Genomic DNA, 23,519 nt, shown 5'->3' on the forward strand with positions numbered 1-23,519 from the left:
AGTGTGCTGGTTCTTTTTTTGTACAAGTCATACTTTCGTGTGACTTAATGATAGTGAGTACAGTTCTTTCTGGATTTCTGACCAGAAGGCGGTTTAGATTATTCCTTTTCATTCAGCTGAAAAGGCAAAATACACTCTGAAAGCTATTGAAGCAAAACGAAGACCACTTAGTGATGTTACGGTCATTTCCTTTAAGTAGACACTTGGTGTTACAGTTAAGCGTGTTCTAAATTATAATAACGCAGTATATTATACTGTATTGTAATTATTAAATTATTCTATTAATACATCAGAGAAAAGGCTATTTTTTGAATATTGAACCTCCATTTGGGCAAAATATTTGCATTAAAAGTTATTATTTTAAAATAAAATACAATTATTTAAAATAGATGGTTTGTATTATTTAAAATTAGTACAAAGTGTTGTTGCATATTTAGAAAGATTTTACAACAGATTTTTTCTTTTTTTTTTTTTTTAAAAAAAAAACAAAAAAAAAGAGGTAGTGTTTTCTCTGACAACTAAAAATATTTTTGGTGTCACTCCTGGAGAAAATAGTACATAGTTGCTGTCCAAAATCCTAGCAGTAGAACTCCATTATAAAGCACTAGTGTTATATTTCCTATTAGATGGGATATTAATAAGACTTAAGTGTGAATGCTACATTTCTTCAAGGCACTAAGCAAAAATTTGATATTATCCATATTTAACACGTGGGGACACAAGGCCTTGCACTGAGAGTCAAGATAATGTGTGGGAGTAAACGTAAGTCTTCCAGCTCCTGGTCTTCCTGAGCTTAGTTTAAACTTCTTTTCAGAATTTGAATTTATTTGGGAATAGTGACCTAAAAGAAAAACATAACGTTTGCTAAAGTCTGGTTAATTAGGATTCAAGATGTGGTAGTTAAATTACAGAATTTATGCTTTCAGGAAGTGGAAGAGGAATTCTTTTGTTGACTGAGGCTTGGTAGTAGGGGTTTACTGAGAAGGCCCTTACTACCTGTGGTTCTCACGGAGTTTTAAAAGGTGTAGTCCTTAAGTCATGTCTCATGCTGAATTTACCAACTGGTAACTGGAGGATGGCAGCAAGACTTGTGTAATTCTGGAAGGACAGAACCTTGGGAGAGATGGGTTAACCTCCTGCTGTCTTGGAAGCCAGAGGAGCCGGATAGCAGCTGGCATGGTGCTCCAGACCCAGCTATCTGCTGCTGACAGGTACAAGGAACAGCTGGATGAAAAGCACACTGGGAACACCCTTCTTTTGCCCTTGTTACCAGCCTCCCTTTCAACCACAGGTTCGTTACCCAGGGGTTTTTTTTAAGGTTAAACCCTCTTCTGTTGGGAATTGCACTGGGGCTGCAGCTAATCCAGGACGTGGAGGAGATTAACATCGCTTTGCACCACACACCTTGTTCTGCATAGCGACGCTTAAATCTGTTGATAGATAGGAAATGGGGGCTCTGTATGGGGCAGTATCCTTAAGCTGTTCTACCTTTATCGTGTTAAAAAAGGGAGGAGGGGCAGGACGAGGAAAGAGAAACCTGCTGCCTGCTTCTAGTCTTTCCACACAGTGATAAAAAGGCAACAAAAATGCAGCCCTTCCGAATTAGATTATTAAACTTCCTTGTTTGGCATCGGAAATCTAACAGTTTGGAATAGCTGCAAGCAAGTTTCAAATAGTTGTTAGAAACGATTCAAGGAATAATGCTTACAATGTAAATCATCATATTGGATACTTTGGTGTGTCACTGGAAATTCAAAGCTGTGAATATAATTTTTAAAAACCCAAACAGCCACTTGCATCTGTGAATAGAACAAGTGACTTGATTTTTATTCAAAAGAAAGATTTAGTAATTAGTTAAAATTTATTTGATTTGTGTAGTCCATTTTGCATAACAAATGCATATTTTTAAGCATAAATGAACAGAGTAGAATAAATGGGTTTTGATTTGCTTTTTAAAACTGCTCTAGGAATCACTGCCAATTTAATGTAATAGGGCCTGCAATTGTCTTTTAAGTCTGCTCCTAAAAAATGGGATGGAGACCATACTTTTAGGAAGCAAAAATGTGGCGTGAGGGAGAGAGCCTGGCGTCTGTGTGTGCACGGGATCGAAATGGCACTTCTTAAAGGTGTGTGTCATGTATACTCCACATCAGAGCTGTTGGTACAGGCTGTGAATAAGGACTTAAGGATTTGTCCATAAGAGGAAATCTGCTGCTGTAACACTTACTACTAGAATGTCTGTCACCTACTGTACAAAATAATTGGATTATATAATTGCCTTACTTCTCTGGCAGTTTAGTACGTAACACTACGTTATATTTAGCACCAGAGGGAGCCAACAGTGTTTGTGTTGGTATAGAAAATTACAGCATCACCTTTAATTCTTTGTGTTGCTCCTCTGTTCAGTACATTCACAACACTGAAATTACAGTGTTTGGTACAATTGCGAATGTCTCTTGAGACTGGCCAGCTGCTGTAGATGTCTCTAGTGTGGTCCTGGCACTGTTTGTTTGGCAGGGACTGCGTGGAGGGGGTACATGAATAAATGCCAAATATCCGAACATATGACATAAGCTGCTGAGAATAACATTGTGCATGCAGTGTTCCCTTCCAGCTTAAGGGCATTTGAACAGCTTTTTAAGGGAAGGTAGATATAGAAGTATAATTTTAGTGAATAGCTGTCATTCCTCAGAGCATAATAACATTTACATTCTTAAAACAGTTGCTAAATCATTAGCTTTCCATCCATAGCTGAATTATGCTTAGTTGTTTTTGTTGGGACAATAGAATTAGATTTTCTTTGCCTTGTGTCATATTGCTCTGACTTCAGTAGTTGACATCAAACTGTATGTACTCTGATAGTGCTCGTGTTACTGCTAGTGTAAAGCTGTAATTCTCTTAATTTGGGATGGTCTGTTAAGATCAGAAGCATTAGCATATCTACTTGAGTGATCAGTTGATGTCATTTTTGAGGAAGCTTTGAAGGTTTATGCCACCCAGGGTCTGAGTGCATGAATGGGTAACTGGGTGTCCTGTGCAGGGAGTAGGGCTGTGAGAAACCTCCTCAGAGTATCTTGCTATATAAAATATTGTTTGCTTGCAATAATAGCTTGAAAAAGATGCATTTATCTTTTTCTAATATCACCGATCACCCAGGTAACTTGTGGTTGAGGTTTTTGTATCTTGGGCTGGTAAACTTTCAGGAAGATTTTTGTTACAGAGTACTTATTTTAGCAGTTTGAAAAGTTCACCTTTTCAGAGGTGAATACTAGTAATACATATGAAGTGGTATTTGTTAACATTAGTTTTCACACAATAACCTAAATCTTGGCAATAATGAGAGAGTGTAGAGCTAGAAGGACCTATCTAACCTCTCTGCCAGGCCCTAGGGAGGACAAGCTGTAGTGGTGTCACTCATTATGGATGTCTATGCTATTGCTATCTGCAATAGCAGATGTTCTACAACCTTTCTGGGTTGGACAGTTTGGTGATTAATTGGCTGCAACATTAGAAAACTTTTCCTAATATGACTTAGTCTTTCCTACTAGGTCATGTTTTCTAGACCTCTGGTAGCTTTTGTTATTCCTTGAGATCCCTACAGCTGATTAGTACATCTTCCCTGAAGTGTCCAAACTGGCCAGTCAAAGCCTCCCTCTGGCTGAGCACTTGTTTCTCTCGCAGGCCGAGCTTGTGTAGTGTTTGCTTTTTTGCAGTACAACATTGTGTAGTTTTGGTCAGCTGCAATCCAGATCCTTTTCTGTGGAACTGGTGCCGAGCTGTTTCCTATTCTGTAGATTCAAATATTTTTAGGAAGTTCTAGTATTTGGCAGAGCTGAGAACAGCAGGGGAAGTACAAGGCTTGCTCCGTAGTCGTCCTGTCAGGAGACTGCAGAAGTTGAAAACTTCCCACCATGGGAGGGAGGGTGCAATCCTCTGTCTGAGCAGACAGTCGTGTCTGTGTCCCACTCATGCCTCACACCCCCTTGACTAAGTAGCCCAGAGCATTTGAGAAAGTAGAGTACAGTTGCTGAGTGTGCTCTTGCCTGCCTTGCTTCAGCACTAGCTTACCTCCTGTGGGTCAGTAGCATTTCAAACTTCCATGCAATTCAGAAAAGTAATTTAAAAAATAACAATCCATCCAAAACAGAGATCACCTTTTGAATCCCAGAGGCAGTGCTCCCATCTTCTCTTCAAGATAAGTTCTCCTGCGACTGATGGTAAGGTAGTATTCACTTAGAACTGCAGGCTCTTAATTTCACCAAAAAAGCAGACTTTATTGCATAGGAAATTTGAAATAATCTTTTCTCATGAGCTTTGCTGATGTTGGAGTTCTTTGGCATTATCTTCCAAATTATGGAAAATGTATTTGCATTGTTATTAGGACTTTGTTTATGACTAGTCTCTTTCCCTATCAGTACTCTGCACATTTGGACTTGTGGTCCCAAGAGATCACACCTTTAAAACAAAGGGATATAAAAATTAGTATCCAACTTCTTAAACAACAAAACAAAGCATCATACCTCCAGCTGTGGTGTGGAATAAGTTATATTTGTAATACAGAAGGATCCGTATTATATTTTACTTTGCATCCCAGTTCTGAGGAAATCTGCTCAGGCGTTTTCAGCTAAAGCAACTCTTTAACTCATGACTTCTGAAGGTAAGCATCAATTGTCATTTGATTTATTATGAAGTTACTAGTGTCCCTTCTGTGGTGAAGGAAGCTCTGTTCTAAAGTCCCTGAAATGTTTGAAGATACTGGACCTGTATCTTGACTTGTGGTGTGGGACTTAGATTTACACTAATTTAATTCTTTTGAAGTTGAGGGGAGAAGGTGCTTCTCTGGCAGATGTGGGTTTCTGAAGGCACTCTCATGTTAGAGTAAGTGAGGGGTAAGATGGGTTTATGGAGAACAGGTCCCAGGTTGAAGAAAACGTGGTTTATTTCCAGATGAATGCCTATATGAGTGTCTGTATAAGCATGTGTCCACAGTTTGCTTGTCCTGTGTGAATATGAGAAAATTATGTGAATGTCAGTTGTCATACTCATGTTTTTGAGACACACAGAGAAGCAATTTGTCCAGGTTGGTGCATGTTGAGCTGACTGCTGTTCTCTGCTATTCCACATCCTGGAGGAATACGTGGGAGGGACACTGACAGCCTCTCCCCGAACAGACAGGGCAGCACAGTGTTAGTGCATTTTCTTCCTGTCACCTGCATATACCAACTGAAAGTGAGTTGCTTATTTAGAGACCTGGCTTTAGGCAAGCTAGAATCACTTACTTGATGTTAGGGCACTCTAATGGTCATTACAAGAGAAAAGGATAACTGATGGGCTGTTCTGCTCTTTGCAAGGGCTTTTAAAAAAGTGTTTTTTTCCTTAGGTACGTAATTGGTTGAAACTATTCTGGGATTTACTTTTGTCCCACATCCCCTTAGCATCAGAAAGATAGAAGTTTGAGCCTGGTTTAGTGAACCACCCTTCTCGTATGCTTGATGCTCAGAATTGACTTTCTCCCCAAACGTAGTGGCATTCAGGATCAAGGGCTTTTACTTTCTTCTACAGCAAAGGACATTGGCAGAGACCTGCCAGAATGATGCTGGCATATGTCATTTCATCAGTTTCAGTCCTTTGAGTTTGGGCTTTTAGCTTCCAGATGATTGATGTGCTTCAGTTTGATTTAAATTGTTGGGCTCAACACAGTGGGAATGGAAGTATCTGTGGCAGGCAGGAAGTCAGATAAGGAGAACTACTCTCCTTAAACGCCAGAAAAATAATTACACAGAATCAACATCTTAGTCAGGTAGCCTAGTCTCTAGTGGCAGCAGTTTGTCTAGGGATAATAGTTGGTAATTCTAGGGAAGGTGAGAGAATGGTACAATCTGCCATGGCAGGTTGTTAACTTTTCCTTCCTTACAAAGTATCATTGATCTGCAGTAGTGAAACATGACTGAAGCTTTGAAATTTTGTCTACAAAAATAAAGAATGCTTGAGGAAATAGAAGAAAGGGGAACAAAAGACATGTGCGTTTTACAAGACCTGGAAGTAAACCAAACTCATTACTTTGTGAAAATAGTAGAGTTTTCCATAAATAATCTAGCTAGCATGTAAATAACTAACATGAGGGAATTGGGACAAAAGACCTGTTATGGGGGACCATAGAGCACGTAGCCACCACTTGAGTTATGTATGTTGGATAACCTGTCACTTCAGCTGAGTTCCCTTGGAAAGAATGTACCTAGGAGCAGCACAGGGAGGATTTATCTCAGGATATTTATAAATTATGGCTGGAGGTTCAAAAAATGGGGTGAGAAGGCATAGTCCAGAGTATCAAATCAGTCAAATTTTTAGAAGACAAATATCAATGATAATAACAATAATGAAAATATAACAAGTTGCTTCTGAGAAAAAAAAGTCTTAAAATCGTTGTATCTGAAGAAAAATACAAGACAAGGTCTTCAGTGTAGAGCTCTTCTCATGGCTTCTGGAATCACAAAAGGTTGAGGAGCTCAATGTCTGGAGACTTCAGTCCTGTGTAAGACTGAGTGATTGGAAGTTCCTGTGTTGAAAGTTACAGGAAGAGGAGTAGTCAGAGTGATGCAGTGCAGCTGTGTAACTCTAGCATCTGTGGCAAAAAATTCAAAAAAGGAAATTTAATCTCTTTTTTTTTAACACATCTTGAACTCTTGGGGAGACTTGAGGGTGTTAGCAGCTGATCAGCGAAGGGGAAGAGTGGAGGAGAGTTTGCCAACATTGGTCTCAACAGTTTCAGAATTTCAGTCTGCTCTAGTCTGGCCCTCCGCGAACACGGAGGATGCACACAAGGTTATAAACATTATAGCTGATACAAGGCGAGAGTAGTGCTGCTGTCTAGAAGGTAAAATCCCTCAGTTTCAGGATTATTGGGCCTACCAATATCAGGTTTGGGCCTACCCAGAGTGGCAGTTGCCCTGTATGTCAGCAGAAGTTTGAAAGCACCTAAATGCTGAAGGTTGGTGTTGGTTTATTTTTCAAAGTGCTAGGATGATTGGTTGGTAATAGGGAGGCTTCTGGGGACAGTGTTCCTGCTGCAATACACTCCTTTTAAATAAAGCTCACAGCCTGTGGTTATGCAGTGGATTAATAGTAACAGCTGTGGGCTAACAGAGGATTAAAACTGTCTTAGCATATGAGAACATCAGTGATAAAATGCATCTGGTATGAAGTCTCCAGAGACTTATAGGATTGTATGTAAATAGTAAATATGTTTCTATGGTGCTTATCTTCTATTCCGCTTGTGACCGCTGGGCTGTTTTCAGAATTTTTGTTTCTAGGTGCCGTGACGTTAACAATATTTTCAGAGAGGCGGTTACGTGCAGAAGTTGTGCAGGATCTACACAGCCTTAAAACATTTGTACGGTGTGTTTTGTTGGCAGTTTTATAACGGTGGAGAGTTTCATGCTTTGCAGAATGAACAGGAGCAAGCTGGTTACACTCAGTGCTAGCACAGCTCTGTTTCATCACAGATTAATTTGTCTCACCTTTTTTCCTGCAGGGATTTGGTAGGGTAGGGAAAGGATTATGAAAGAAAATATGGTAATGTAGTTCAAACTACATTGAAAGTTCAAAAATATTTTAAAACATTTACTCCAGGCTGTAGTGTTTAGTTCAGGCTATTGAAATCCTGCCTGTGAAGGAAGTCACTGCTAATATACAATCAGCCACAAACAGAAAGTCACGTAGTGCCTTCAAGGGATAAGTGACAAATGGATAAATAATTTTAAAACAGGTGGGGCAAAGATAGTTTAATAGATCTGTCTAGTAAGTAATAAGGTGATAAAAAATGAAAGATGACTTCTGTTCAGAGGTTAAGACAACTCATACTAAATGATTTTGGTATTTGTGACCAAGCATGCACAGAAGTCATCAAGGCTTTATATTTTCTCATGTGATTATACAAGCTCTTGGGCTCATATAAGATCTATTACAAGTGAAGTGCATAGTTCTTCTACCTAATCTTCAAATTTGCTTCTTCCAAAATAAGTTTGAAGCTTTTTGTTTGCAATACCATCGTACAGACGCCAGCCAGAACTATACAAGTCTTCCGGTGTTACATATTCCTTTTATATTTGTACAAGCTTGTTGCATCTCTATACTGGAATGGAAGAGGGAAGCCTCAAAATCACATATGGTGATACAGAATATTTTAAGACTTACTATGGAGTCATGTAAATTCATTCAGTAGCAACGTTTATAGCTTAAAAGTTTAACTTCTGATATACTCACTATTTTTGAAATATTAAATTCCTCTTGTAAACCAAATAACTGGGATACAGTTGGCTGATGACTACCTAGGAGAATGTCCGTGACTAAAATATTCCCTTTAATTGAGTTTTTGCATCTTATTTTTCCTCTTAAAATTTGCGATTGGCATCTTTTAAACTGATACATCTTTTGTGTTAGTTTATAGATTGTATAATACATATTTTGTATACTCAAGGTAACGTTTCTGAGATGCTCTTCCTAAACACAACCCTCTGCAAATTTAAAAAAAAGCAAACCAACTTTGACCTTTTTCTGTACTTCTAGAAGATTTACTTTTTCAGTGTGAACACAGGCAGGTCTTCTCCCTTGAAGTTAACCTGTATTTGCCACTTATCATCTCTTAAGATTGGGTTTAGTCATCTTGATTCAGCATCATCATTTCCAGAAAAGCCAATCATACTGCATGCTTAGAGGTGAAGCTTTGAGAAACAATTTCATGCTTGCATGTAAATATGTTCTGATATTAAAAAAGAAGGAAAAAGGGAAATTAAAGGAGTGCACAAAATTGATTTTAAGTTTATTGAGAAGGTTGCTATGTGTGTTTCTGATGGGTGGTGACAACTCCATTCTGGGGTCAGTTATTGAGGTGCCTGTCACTCCGTAGAGAGTACAGCATACCTCACAGGGCTGTAATGTGGGCTGGGGTTGAGACCTGGCTTGTGTTTGCCCTGCAGTCATGCTAGTACAAATGCAGTCATGATTTAAACAGTGATATAATTTGTGATATAATTAAATAGTGATATAATAGCGATACTGTTTCTGCTGTACAGTGGCCAAGCAACTGGTGTAAGAGGTTAATTCTGGTTTAGTACGCAGTGCGGTATTTTACCCTGGGGTAGGGAACATGTTATGTAAAGCAGTTGACTGAGAAAGTCTTAAGCAAAGCAAAAAGAAAGACTTTGCAGGAAAGCCATGCTGACTATTTGGTGACTTCTTCTTAAGTTCTTTCTGCTCCCCTTGATTTAGAAATCCCTTTAACCTGTGAAAAAGTCACAGAATCACAGAATTACAGAATGTTAAGGATTGGAAGGGACCTCGAAAGATCATCTAGTCCAATCCCCCTGCCGGAGCAGGATTACCTAGACCATATCACACAGGAACGCGTCCAGGCGGGTTTTGAATGTCTCCAGAGAAGGAGACTCCACAGCCTCTCTGGGCAGCCTGTTCCAGTGTTCGGTCACCCTCACCGTAAAGAAGCTCTATTCCCGCATCCAAGTCATTAATGAATATATTGAATAGTACTGGTCCCAGTACTGACCCTTGAGGGACTCCGCTAGACACAGGCCTCCAACTGGACTCAGTCCCACCACTCTCTGGCTTCTTTCATTCAGCCAGTTCACAATCCACCTCACTACCCAATCATCCAGGCCACACTTCCTCAGTTTAGCTGCGAGGATGCTGTGGGAGACCATGTCAAACGCTTTACTGAAATCGAGATAGACCACATCCACAGCTTTACCATCATCTATCCACCGGGTTACGTCCTCATAAAAGGCTATCAAGTTGGTTAAGCATGACTTCCCCTTGGTGAAGCCATGCTGAGTGCCCCTAATGATCCCCCTATCCTTGATGTGCCTAGAGACAGCACCAAGAACAAGTTGTTCCATCACCTTTCCGGGGATGGAGGTGAGGCTGACCGGTCTATAGTTACCCAGGTCCTCCTTCTTGCCCTTTTTGAAGACTGGAGTGACATTCGCTTTCCTCCAGTCCTCAGGCACCTCTCCCGTTGCCCACGACTTAGCAAAGATGATGGAGAGTGGCCTAGCAATGACTTCCGCCAGCTCCCTCAGCACCCGCGGGTGCATCCCATCAGGGCCCATGGATTTATGGACGTCCAGATTGCTTAATTGGTCCCTGACCCAGCCCTCATCAACCAAGACAGATTCCTCCTCTATCCTGACTTCTTCTGGGGCCTCAGGGGTCCGGGGCTCCTCAGGACAGCCTCCAGCAGTATAGACAGAGGCAAAGAAGGCATTCAGTAACTCTGCCTTCTTTTTATCCTCTGTCTCCAGGGCCCCCACCTCATTCATCAGTGGGCCTACATTGCCTCTAGTGTTAGTTTTACCTGCAATGTATTTGAAGAAGCCCTTTCTGTTGTCCTTGACCTCTCTTGCAAGGTTTAATTCCAAGGAGGCCTTAGCTTTCCTAGTTGCCTCCCTACATCCTCTGACAACAGACTTATATTCCTCCCAAGTGGCCAGCCCCTCCTTCCATGATCTGTACACCCTCTTCTTCCACTTGAGTTTGCCCAGCAGTTCCCTGTTTAACCATGCAGGTCTCCTGGTACCCTTCCTTGACTTCCTACCTGCTGGGATGCTCTGATCTTGAGCTCGGAAGAAGCAGTCCTTGAATGCTAACCAACTATCTTGAGCCCCCTTACCTTCTAGTACCCTGTCCCATGGAATTTCCCCTAGCAATTGCTTGAAAAGGCCAAAGTTGGCCCTCCTGAAGTCCAGGGTTGCAATTCTGCTCGCTATTCTGTTCCTGCCACATGAGATCCTGAACTCTACCATCTCATGGTCACTACAACCAAGGCTGCCCTCAACCTTCACCGCTTCAACCAGACCCTCCTTGTTAGTAAGGATAAGATCCAGCAGCGCTCCTCTCCTAGTTGGCTCGTCCACCATTTGCATCAGAAAGTTATCATCAATGCACTGGAGGAACCTCCTGGACTGAGGATGGCTGGCTGAGTAGGCCTCCCAGCAAATATCAGGGTAGTTGAAATCCCCCACGACAACCAGGCCCTGTAATTGCGAGACTGCTTTCAGCTGCCTGTAGAAGGCCTCATCACCGTCCTCATCCTGATCCGGTGGCCTGTAATAGACACCCACAACAGTATCACCCCTGCCAGCCTGCCCCTTAATTCGCACCCACAAACTCTCAACTCGCTCCTGATCCGCCCGTGGACAGAACTCAATACATTCTAGCTGCTCACTCACATAAAGAGTCAGCTCTGACAAAGAGAGAGGGGCTGAGCAGAAGTCCAAGTAAAATGAAGGTGTGAGTTTTGTTTGTTCTCACTCTACTTTCTGTATACTTTTTCCTGATTATACTTCTGGCCCTGGGAGCAAATGACAACAGAAACCTCCCTCAACACCCACAAAACTGACAGAGTTTTCACATTGTATTTCTACAAAATTTGTTTATTATTGCCAGTTGAGCACAGACCCTTTAGGGTATGCTTAAGTGAAAGTTACGTGACAACTGTAGTTTAATAACTTATATCCTGATGATATTCCAGTTCTAGTGGTAAACTAGATTAGTTGCAGTCTGGCTGCTGTGGGAAAAAGCCCACAGCTAATGTAGATCCAGGATAGTCAAATAGCATTGTTGCAGTATTCTTCCATATAAGTCTTAAGATCTATGGGTTTTTTTAAAATCTCTATTCTATTTCTTTTCAAACAAAATCTGTGTATTACAGGCAAAAGCAGCAAATTAACAATTTACATCAGAAGATAAGGGAGAATGAATTACGAGCTCAACATGCAAGACTGAGCCATCTCGTGAACTGTGAAGAAACTTACATGACTAATTTGCAGGTAGGATGGATATTTTTCTTTCAGCAAAGCTTTCCATTGCCCAGTAACTGACACCGGAAAGGATGTTCACAATTTACTACAGGCCAAAATGTGGAGCTTTTGTCATTATTGATGGTTGTGTAATTGTATAACTGTAAATTGTAAGAGAGGAGAATATTATCTTCCAAGTGTTGTAGTTTACCTTACATTTGCAGAAATCTAAGTTACATTAACGTTTTGTACATACTTGTTTTGAAATCTGATAAAAATGGGGTAAGAATGAGGGGTTGTGACACTAGAAGAATCAGGGTTTAACAGCATGCATGTAGCCCAGTTGTACAGGGAGATATTAGGAGATAAAGTAGTTTGATAAGAGAGTGTCTGAAAACAACTGATGGAAGTTTTTCTGAAGAGGAGAAGAAGGTACTACCCAAAGGGTTAGATTGTATTGATAGAATAGATGAAAGAGAAGTGAGGAGGCAAACAGACTGGTGGAATACCTTTGCACAAGACACCTGAAAAGGATATGGATTAGTAGTCCTAGGGAACACTTAGTCTGAAAGGGAGTGTGTGGTGGTATTTTGGGCATACCTGTCCTAATTTTTATCTAACTAGCACAAATACCAGGAAGTGTAAGGATGAGATAGCATAGGCTAACCACAAAATGAAGATCAGTTTGAGGACTGTGGCTGCTACCCTGTTGTAGCACACAAATTCCATCTGCAGACCTGGGCATATCTAAAAGGTAATGCAGAAAGAGAATGTTAAAGGCAGATGTGCAGAGAAATATCTTTTCTGTCCCCCTTTTATTACCTTATCTTTTTCTGTCACAAACACTGCACCAAGATATCAGCTAGCATACTTCAGCATGACATTAATTATGTCCTTGGAATAACACAGCTCTGCATCAGGTGAGAATCTGTGTGTGAGAGAGGAGAGAAATGCAAGTGGAGCCTCAGTGTGAAGTTAGGTATTCAGAAACTTCTTCAGACATGTAGGAATGTGGCTTTTGGTGCTTCTGGAAGTTCTTTTATAAAATACTTTAAAATTCTGTCTAGATTAAGATTTTTTGGAAAAAAAAATTACTGCAGAAAATGAAATTTTATTGTACATATCTTAGTATGCCATAAAACACTTCAAATAAAGCAGCAGATGCATTCATCTTTCATAATTTAAAGAGTTAAAAAAGTTTATAATGTGTTAGGATTTCTGCTTGATTTGTGTGCCTTCTATAAGATTAACATAGAAATGCAAATCTCCTTTAGTGGAAGTTTTAATCTCTTTTAATGCTTTGCTGAAGGAATGTTACTAGTTAAAAATGCTGTCTGTATAATTTCTGTAAAGATACCAATTTATGTTATTAAATGAATCTTGAAACTGAAAGCCTAATGAGATGCATCTCCTTTTTCATCCCACATGCAGTTGATTTCCATGTTGTGCTTGTCTGTCCATGGGCAGTGGAGGTAGAAGGGTAATATTGAAACTGCATGAAATGGAAAGGGAGGAGGGTTTTAGTATAAATGACAGAAGGTAGGAGGCCTGCCTTCTGATTGTAGCTGTAGTTCCAGGCTTGTCCCTGCACCATTCTGCATCTCAGGTGTAATAGCTCTCAGGTTTGACTAGTACTAATGTTCTGCTTTGGAAGGATCTTGAGAATGGAGCATCTCTTACTTTAATATATTCATAGCTATTTTATAGAGTGTTTTTCTTCCTAGGGGATGGTATGATAATGCAGTGGCAGTGATTTGTTTTGAAAACACTTTTTGTTTGTGTTTTCAGGGGTTTCTTTTGGAAGAAAAATCACACCTCTTCCATAAATCTGAGGGAGAAAGTGGCCCCGTAATGTTCATTTGCATGTGTTGTGAATGTAAAGGTGTCAGGCTGCTTTATTTTTTTTGCTCCAGATTCCTGAACTACATGCTGTTACCACATATTTTAATGTTTGAAAAATCAAACCCCACCCTTCCTGAGAGCGGAAAAAAACGCAGGACTCTTTTCTGCTGTGCTGCTCAAGTATACAGTGGTATGTGTGCGTTCTTTGTATGATTATTTTCTTTCTTTTTGTAAGCAACCACAGTATGAGAGCACACCACTGCATCCTCACGTTTCAGAAAGATCAACATCCCATCTTGAGGAGCTTGAGCGAAAGATTGCAGCAGCTGAGAACAAGGAATTACAACTCAGTGAATTTGTAAAACAAATTTCAAACAAATCTGCTGAAGAGAAAAAGAAGATGGAGGAGAAAGTAAGTGTCTCTCATGTTCTAAATTTCCTTTTGACATTATTATAGCAGCATATATTTTGTTTGCTAGAAAGCAACCTAGTATGTGGGTTGCTGAGCTATTTTCAAAAGGTGGCTAAACTATTTGTCATAGAAAAATCGATAGTGATAGTAGGTGTTGGCAGTGGACAAACCTGAACTTGTAGGGAATACATCCTAAAAAGCAATATGAGATGAAATGGCAGTCATGGTGACAGTTTTAAGCAGGTATCTGTTGAACTTGATTTGAAGAAAAGTTGCTCAGCTCTGAGAATTTATGTAGCTTGAAGTGTTTATTACAGTAAATAAAGTATCATTTAGAAACATAAGGATTTCATTTTCACACTCTTTCTATTTTTAGCATGGCTTGTAAATGCAGGCCTCGTGCTTTGAGATGCACTGACCAGCCTGTGTGTGCCTACTCAGCAGGAGGGATTCTCTTGTAACTTTGCTAGGATGTGTAGAGTAGGCTTTAGTCTGAGACAAGGAAGGGGCTTAGATTGCTATGATGTTGGAACTGGCTTGACAAAGGGTTTCTTTGGAGGCTGAAGCAATACCCAGGGTTCATTTTGAATGTCCTGACAGCCTTCCTTTACTGCAAGCAGGAGTGTTCCATTGACCAAGTGGTTACTAATTAATGTTTTAGGGATACGTTGTCACTGTTACCTTCTACTCTTTGATCGCTGGACCTTACTAATGGGCTTAGATTTATATTAATGCAGGTTCAAGGGGTAGGAGCAGTATGATACAGTCAAGCGGCAGGTGGGAAGACAAAGAAGAAAGTGTAATTCATCTCAAATTCTGCCTTATCATTTCCTATGAACCCTGCAGTATACTTTTCACTAAGGGTGACATTCAGGAAGAGCAGAAATTGGATGCTGCTGCTTCCTCCTGTCTCAGCTTTTACTGCTTTCGTTCATCACTGTGTAGGACCTGCTGCTGTAGGTGGTGGCAGTGGTGAGGACCCATGCAGCAGTAGGATGGGTCAGTGGGATGGTCTGTAGCCAGGACCCTGATTCACTGCACAGTCCTGATTCACCCCTTAACACTCATCCATTCTGTGTGCTGAACAGAAGGCTCTCAAGGAGAGAAAGGGCAGGGAGGAAGAGCATGTGTTTCTGTCATAAAATTAAGTGCCCTTCTGTTTGAGGGAAGACTGCGGAGGGAGGAAGGAGCTGTGCTGTGTTCACGCAGGGATGTGGCAGGCTGGGAACCCAAGCAGTAGGTTGGGTGCTGAGCCTGAGGACAGGTTGTCTGGAGTTCCTCTGCTGTGCTTACAGGGAGATCAGCCCAGAGCCCAGTGGCTTGGTGGCCCGGGTCAGTGAATGATGGTAGAGGACACAAATACAATTTCTGTACTGATCAGAGGGGGTTGTTGCCAATAGCTGTGCTAGGGTTATTTCTGAACGAATGCCTGCCTCTTCAGAGAGGGTAGGGTTTTTCATCCCAAAGCCAGATTTGGCCAGGGAGCGGCGAAAATGCTGTTAACATTCAGGTGAGCTTTGCTTTAAAGTGTGTGCTGAAAGACCCAGCTCATTCAGCCTCTCCTCGTAAGAGAAATGCTCCAGCCCTCTGATCATCTTTGTAGCCTTCTGCTGGACTCTCTCCAGTAGTTCCTTGTCTTTCTTGAACTGAGGGGCCCAGAACTGGACACAGTACTCCAGATGTCGCCTCACTAGGGCAGTGTAGAGGGGGAGGATAACCTCCCTTGAACTGCTGGCCACAGTCTTCCCAGTGCACCCCAGGATACCATTGGCCTTCCTGGCCACAAGGGCACACTGTTGGCTCATGGTGAACTTGTTGTCCACCAGAACTCCCAGGTCCTTCTCTGCAGAGCTGCTTTCCAGCAGGTCAACCCCCAACCTGTACTGGTGCATGGGGTTATTCCTCCCTAGGTTCAGGACCCTACACTTGCCTTTGTTGAACTTTATTAGGTTCCTCTCCACCCAACTCTCCAGCCTGTCCAGGTCTCGCTGAATGGCAGCACAGCCTTCTGGTGTATTGGCCACTCCTTCTAGTTTTGTGTCATCAGCAAACTTGGTGAGGGTACACTCAGTCCCTTTGGTCCAGGTCATTGGTGAGTAAGTTGAACAGGACCGGACCCAGTACTGACCCCTGGGGAACACCGCTAGCTACAGGCCTCCAACTAGACTCAGCACTGCTGATCACAACCCTCTGAGCTCTGCCATTCAGCCAGTTCTCAATTCACCTCACTGTCCACTCACCTAACCCACACTTCCTGAGCTTTCCTATGAGGATGTTATGGGAGACAGTGTCAAAAGCCTTGCTGAAGTCAAGCTAGACAACATCCACTGCTCTTCCCTCATCTACCCAAGCCAATCTTGCCATCATAGAAGGCCATCAGATTGGTCAAGCGTGATTTCCCATTGCTGAATCCACGTTGACTATTCCTAATAACCTTCTTTTCCTCCACATGCTTAGAGGTGACATCCAGAATGAGCTGTTCCATCATCTTTCCATGGATGGAGGTGAGGCTGACTGGCCTGTATTTTCCTGGGTCTTCCTTCTTGCCCTTTTTGAAGACTGGAGTGACATTGGCTTTCCTCCAGTCCTCAGGCATCTCTCCTGTTCTCCATGACCTTTCAAAGATGGTGTCTGTAGCACTGAAATAAAAGTACGTTTAGCATTTACTCTAGTGACAAGTATTTGTTATCTGTGAATTACTACACCTTAGTTCAAGCAATAGAGATACCGTTTTTCAATAAATTGAACTATGACTGGAAAATACTTTTTCCTGCCTGCCTTCCTGCCTGCTTTTTTAACCCAGGTAATAAAGCAAAGTAAGGATCAGGAATGCAAGCAAAGATAACACAATATAAAAAAACCTTTTGCAGGCTGTTTGACAATTAAGATGCCTCTATAAAAGGTGCTTAAGGAAGCCATTATTTTGTTCTGATGTCCTCTGAAGTAATTGTCAGACTGCAGCTAAGACAGGTTTTGGCTTCTGTTCTTGCTGGGTTAAGTTCTCAGTCCCTGTGTTTTGTTTTCCTAGCCAGAGGAAGAGGACAGACTAAAATATTTCCTAATCATTTGTTGCATATGAACATGTACATTGGTGAAAAAATGAAGAATATTTTAACTGTTGAGCTGTTTGTGTTTTCAGTTTACAAGGCACATGGTGCGTTCTGGGCAGAGGTGAAGCAGCCGTGGTTTGAGGTCATATGTGGGTCTGTGACTTGGAGCTGCTGGGGCTGATCATTCTTTGGTTTTGTTTTCTGCAGTAACCAACCCTTTCATGCAGCTGAGAGTACAATTCTTGAAGAGTGACCAGTCTCTGCTTCCAAAGCAAGTTTATTTTTCACTGTAATCATAAAACATGTACTTTTACTTTCTTCTAGCTTAAAACTAGAGACCGATATATTAATAGCCTGAAAAAGAAATGCCAGAAGGAGTCTGAGCAAAACAAAGAAAAACAAAGACGAATTGAAACCTTAGAAAAATACCTGGCTGACCTACCAACACTGGATGATATAGAAGGGCAGACTAAACAGGTAAGGTAAAGGGAGTTTGTTGTACATTTTAAAAATACAAGTAAGCTCCCTAATATTTATTGTCAAATCCTTTATTGTTTCAATGTATATTTTTTTTCCCCATCTGTTTAGGAAGAGAAGTATTTCAATGTTTTAGAAAGCACTGTGGCTATTAGGGGTTCTCATACTCAGATAAGTGAAATGGGCCTAAGATTATACAGAAGGTAACTGTAAGGCTGTGGCCTGCCACAAGGACTTCTGCTAATATGTGCATCATGTCTGACTAATGTAACCTGTGTTAGCTGCAAATTCTAGAAGAGAAGAACAAGCAACTTCAGGAAACAATGACTGAGTTAGAAAAGAAGCTCGGAGAGGCCCGATCGCAGTGCAGAGAGAGAGAATTGCAACTGGTATGTCAGAAGAAAAAAGAAAAAGAGCTGGTCACAACAGTACAGAGGTATGAACATCTGCTTGGGCTGTGTGCTGAAACGGGTGTACTTTCCCACCTGATGTCAAGACCTAATGTTATTTGCACTCGTAATCTATTACAATGCTAATGATTTTCACAGAATCACAGAATGTTAGGGATTGGAAGGGACCTCGAAAGATCATCTAGTCCAATCCCCCTGCCAGAGCAGGATTGCCTAGACCATATCACACAGGAACGCGTCCAGGCGGGTTTTGAATGTCTCCAGAGAAGGAGACTCCACAACCTCTCTGGGCAGCCTGTTCCAGTGTTCGGTTACCCTCACCGTAAAGAAGTTTTTCCTCATATTTATGCGGAACCTCCTGTGCTCGAGCTTGCACCCATTGCCCCTTGTCCTGTCAAGGGATGTCACTGAGAAGAGCCTGGCTCCATCCTCATGACACTTGCCCTTTACATATTTATAAACATTAATGAGGTCACCCCTCAGTCTCCTCTTCTCCAAGCTAAAGAGACCCAGCTCCCTCAGCCTCTCCTCATAAGGGAGATGTTCCACCCCCTTAATCGTCTTCGTGGCTCTGTGCTGGACTCTCTCTAGCAGTTCCCTGTCCTTCTTGAACTGAGGGGCCCAGAACTGGACACAATATTCCAGATGCGGCCTCACCAGGGCAGAGTAGAGGGGGAGGAGAACCTCTCTTGACCTGCTAACCACACCCCTTCTAATACACCCCAGGATGCCATTGGCCTTCTTGGCCACAAGGGCACACTGCTGGCTCATGGTCATCCTGTTGTCCACTAGGACGCCCACGTCCCTTTCCCCTACACTGCTCTCCAACAGGTCTGTCCCCAACTTGTACTGGTACATGGGGTTGTTCTTGCCCAGATGCAGGACTCTACACTTGCCCTTGTTATATTTCATTAAGTTTCTCCCCGCCCAACTCTCCAGCCTGTCCCAGTCTCTCTGAATGGCTGCGCAGCCTTCCGGCGCGTCAGCCACTCCTCCCAGTTTTGTGTCATCAGTGAACTTGCTGACAGTGCACTCTATTCCTGCATCCAAGTCATTAATGAATATATTGAATAGTACTGGTCCCAGTACCGACCCTTGAGGGACTCCGCTAGACACAGGCCTCCAACTGGACTCTGTCCCATTGACCACCACTCTCTGGCTTCTTTCCTTCAGCCAGTTCACAATCCACCTCACTACCCGATCATCCAGACCACACTTCCTCAGTTTAGCTGCGAGGATGCTGTGGGAGACAGTGTCAAACGCTTTACTGAAATCAAGATAGACTACATCCACAGCTTTACCATCATCTATCCACCGGGTTATGTCCTCATAAAAGGCTATCAAGTTGGTTAAGCATGACTTCCCCTTGGTGAAGCCATGTTGAGTGCCCCTAATGATCCCCCTATCCTTGATGTGCCTAGAGACAGCACCAAGGGCAAGTTGTTCCATCACCTTTCCGGGGATGGAGGTGAGGCTGACCGGTCTATAGTTACCCGGGTCCTCCTTCTTGCCCTTTTTGAAGACTGGAGTGACATTCGCTTTCCTCCAGTCCTCAGGCACCTCTCCCGTTGCCCACGACTTAGCAAAGATGATGGAGAGTGGCCTAGCAATGACTTCCGCCAGCTCCCTCAGCACCCGCGGGTGCATCCCATCAGGGCCCATGGATTTATGGACGTCCAGATTGCTTAATTGGTCCCTGACCCAGCCCTCATCAACCAAGACAGATTCCTCCTCTATCCTGACTTCTTCTGGGGCCTCAGGGGTCCGGGGCTCCTCAGGACAGCCTCCAGCAGTATAGACCGAGGCAAAGAAGGCATTCAGTAACTCCGCCTTCTTTTTATCCTCTGTCTCCAGGGCCCCCACCTCATTCATCAGTGGGCCTACATTGCCTCTAGTGTTAGTTTTACCTGCAATGTATTTGAAGAAGCCCTTTCTGTTGTCCTTGACCTCTCTTGCAAGGTTTAATTCCAAGGAGGCCTTAGCTTTCCTAGTTGCCTCCCTACATCCTCTGACAACAGACTTATATTCCTCCCAAGTGGCCAGCCCCTCCTTCCATGATCTGTACACCCTCTTCTTCCACTTGAGTTTGCCCAGCAGTTCCCTGTTTAACCATGCAGGTCTCCTGGTACCCTTCCTTGACTTCCTACCTGCTGGGATGCTCTGATCTTGAGCTCGGAAGAAGCAGTCCTTGAATGCTAACCAACTATCTTGAGCCCCCTTACCTTCTAGTACCCTGTCCCATGGAATTTCCCCTAGCAATTGCTTGAAAAGGCCAAAGTTGGCCCTCCTGAAGTCCAGGGTTGCAATTCTGCTCGCTATTCTGTTCCTGCCACATGAGATCCTGAACTCTACCATCTCATGGTCACTACAACCAAGGCTGCCCTCAACCTTCACCGCTTCAACCAGACCCTCCTTGTTAGTGAGGATAAGATCCAGCAGCGCTCCTCTCCTAGTTGGCTCATCCACTATTTGCATCAGAAAGTTATCATCAATGCACTGGAGGAACCTCCTGGACTGAGGATGGCTGGCTGAGTAGGCCTCCCAGCAAATATCAGGGTAGTTGAAATCCCCCACGACAACCAGGCCCTGTAATTGCGAGACTGCTTTCAGCTGCCTGTAGAAGGCCTCATCACCGTCCTCATCCTGATCCGGTGGCCTGTAATAGACACCCACAACAGTATCACCCCTGCCAGCCTGCCCCTTAATTCGCACCCACAAACTCTCAACTCGCTCCTGATCCGCCCGTGGACAGAACTCAATACATTCTAGCTGCTCACTCACATAAAGAGCAACTCCACCACCTCTCCTTAGCGGCCTGTCTTTCCTGAACAGGACATAGCCATCCATGACCACGTTCCAGTCATGCGAGGTGTCCCACCAAGTCTCTGTAATTGCCACTAGATCATAGCCCCCCAACCGAACATGGATTTCCAACTCCTCCTGTTTATTCCCCATGCTGCGCGCATTGGGGTACAGGCATTTCAGGGAGCGAGCTGAGCACACCGATTTCTCCCCAGGGGGATGGGAGGCCTCCTGGTCTACCTCAACACTAGAGCGTTGCCCCAGTGGTGCAAGCCCAGCTACTACCCCATCCCCCTTCGAATCTAGTTTAAAGCTCTCCGAATGAGCCCTGCTAATTTTCCATGGCATAAATGTATTACTGTGCAGAATGACAGTGTAATGCAATAGAAAATCCAATAAAATTTTTATTTGTGTTAAGTTGCAAGTAATACCACAGAGAAGAGTCTGCCTAGGATACTCTTCACTGTCTTTCTTTAAAGATGTGGGACACCGCTGCAATGGCATCATAGCCTGCTGCCAGATAGAGGATAGAATATAAACGTGTGCAGCAAAGGGGCATTATATAGAAGCTGTCATCACTCCTGTTTGATAACTGATCTTGTCATGAGCTGTGGAAAAGCTCCCTGGATATTGGCTGATGTGTGTATCAGGGAAGGGTCAAAGATTTAAATAAATTGTAGCTGTTTTTTACCTTTTCACTGAGGGTGGAGGTATTTACAGGGAGATTTAGCTGTAGCAAATCTGCCATGATTGAATTTGCGTAACTATGAAAAAACAAATGGGACAGATACCCATGCGAAGATTCCAGATGAGACATTGTTACTATGGTACATGTCAGATCATGGGAGCTACTTAACACTTATTTTTTTAAAAAAATGGGAGAGGGGAGAAGCAGGGAGAGATCACTTTCAATAATTTGTGTGGATATTACTACAGTTCACTGTCCCTGCATTGGGTTAAGGTGCATGCCACAGGAGTCTGAAAGTGTTTCCATGATGAAAGGCAGGCTGGTTGGGACACCTTGCCAGCCAAATTGTTGACACATTGTTTCCATCTTACCAATGAAAGGGCTGATTCTTTGTGCCCTCATAATCTAGAGGGGGATCATTTTGTCTTTTCTGAAAGCCTACAAATAGTTGAGGTGGCCTCTGGTTTCTAAATGAGACAGCAAGATTAACACTAGTAAGAGGTATTTCCTTTTTGAGAGAAGGTGAGTGGGCAAAGGCTCTAGCTACAGCTAGGAGCTTGAGTTGAACTACAGATGGTGTGAAGGTCATGCCCTCGCGTGGGGGCAGCTGGCAGGAGTGGCTTTATGCTTGCCCTTATGAGTCACAGAGGGCACGAAGGATAGGCCACCAGCACTCGATGCAGCCTCCAGTTCTGGACTTTGCTTTGAGTTGTATGTGCCTCAGTGAGAGAGCCTGATTTTAAAGGTCCTGTAACTTTGAGAGGTTCGAAGACTCCTCTGATCTATGCTGGTGCTGGCTTTGCCTCCCACAGCAGCACAGAGAAACTGTGAACACCACCACAAAGCTTTACTTTGCTCCTCTCTGCCCTCTCCCTATGCTGTACTGCTGGAGCTGTGCCTTTTGGGAGATGCACCACAGAATCTGGCCCATAAAACCATTCCTACATGAATCTGTTCTTGTCAGTGCCATGGTAACTTCAGTAGTTTAGGATTTTTGAATCATTCATCCACTGTTGGTTTGCTTGTGCATAAGGGTGGATTCTGCTAGGAGGTGTGGTTTTACAGTTCTGACTGGAAGATGGTGCAACTTTCTAATTTTTCACTAAAATACACAGCCCTTCTGGTTTCTATCAGCGCACTTAATTTTTCTTTCTTATTGAATGGCAGTTTACAACAGAAAGTAGAAAAATGCCTGGAAGATGGTATTCGCCTTCCCATGTTGGACACAAAACAGCTTCAGAGAGAGAATGAATGTCTCAAAGAAAAGAATGAGAAAGCCAGTAAGGTTAGTCTGCAAATGATCTGTTGGTGGCATCTTTAACCTTGAGTCCTGCGTTTCTTTATTTTTTTACTTCAGAAATAAATATCTCACTAAATAATTAGACATTTGTTGCTAATTGAGATTTCTTTTCAATAACTGGCTGTTCAGTATGTTTATTTTGCATTATCTTCCTGTTCTATCAGAGCTAAACTCTTGTCGTTTACATCTTCAAATATTCCGTTTAAAATCTATGGTTACACATCTGTAAGCTGATTTTTGAAAAATGATCTGAAGAGATTCAAGCCTTCTAAATTACTCAATTTTATATTCTAGGTCATAGACAATCAACAAAATCAGATAGCTGGACTCATTTTAGACATACAGGTAGGAGGAGTGTGTATTCTGTTGTTTACTCCGTACATTTTTAGTTCGTAAAGATTAACATTACTAAAGTTGAATTTCATCCTTTTATCTTCCCAAATAGGAGGCAAAGGTGGAAGTGCCAAGAATTTAATTTTATGGCTTGTAGTTGACTTGTGTTCTCTTGCAGGCTCATAATGTATTCATTATTGATGTTTGTGTGGTTTAGCACTTTGCTAATATTCATCATAAAGTGAAAAACTGTTGCTATGTAGCATCCTTATTCTCCTGGTCTAGTGGATGTTGTACCGGAACTGCCTGTTTCAAGTGTGAGGACTGCCTCTGTAAGTAACAGTGGAGCCTGTCATCCAACTTTGGGGTTCAGATGATCATCCAAAGTACAAAAA

At 42.5% G+C, this 23,519-nt stretch overlaps 1 protein-coding gene across 1 annotated transcript in view; it reads left to right on the plus strand.

The window, feature by feature from the left end:
- Nucleotides 1-23,519, plus strand: part of CEP85L (centrosomal protein 85 like) — a 130,034-nt gene that overhangs the window by 96,597 nt on the left and 9,918 nt on the right. The window contains exons 5-10 of the mRNA XM_068415291.1: nt 11,723-11,840; nt 13,888-14,064; nt 17,439-17,591; nt 17,873-18,027; nt 22,659-22,776; nt 23,086-23,136. Coding sequence (XP_068271392.1) covers nt 11,723-11,840; nt 13,888-14,064; nt 17,439-17,591; nt 17,873-18,027; nt 22,659-22,776; nt 23,086-23,136 — 772 coding nt within the window. The remainder of the gene's footprint in view (nt 1-11,722; nt 11,841-13,887; nt 14,065-17,438; nt 17,592-17,872; nt 18,028-22,658; nt 22,777-23,085; nt 23,137-23,519) is intronic.

Source organism: Nyctibius grandis, chromosome 1 (assembly GCF_013368605.1).
Source record: "Nyctibius grandis isolate bNycGra1 chromosome 1, bNycGra1.pri, whole genome shotgun sequence".
NCBI classification, from domain to species: Eukaryota; Metazoa; Chordata; class Aves; order Nyctibiiformes; family Nyctibiidae; genus Nyctibius; species Nyctibius grandis.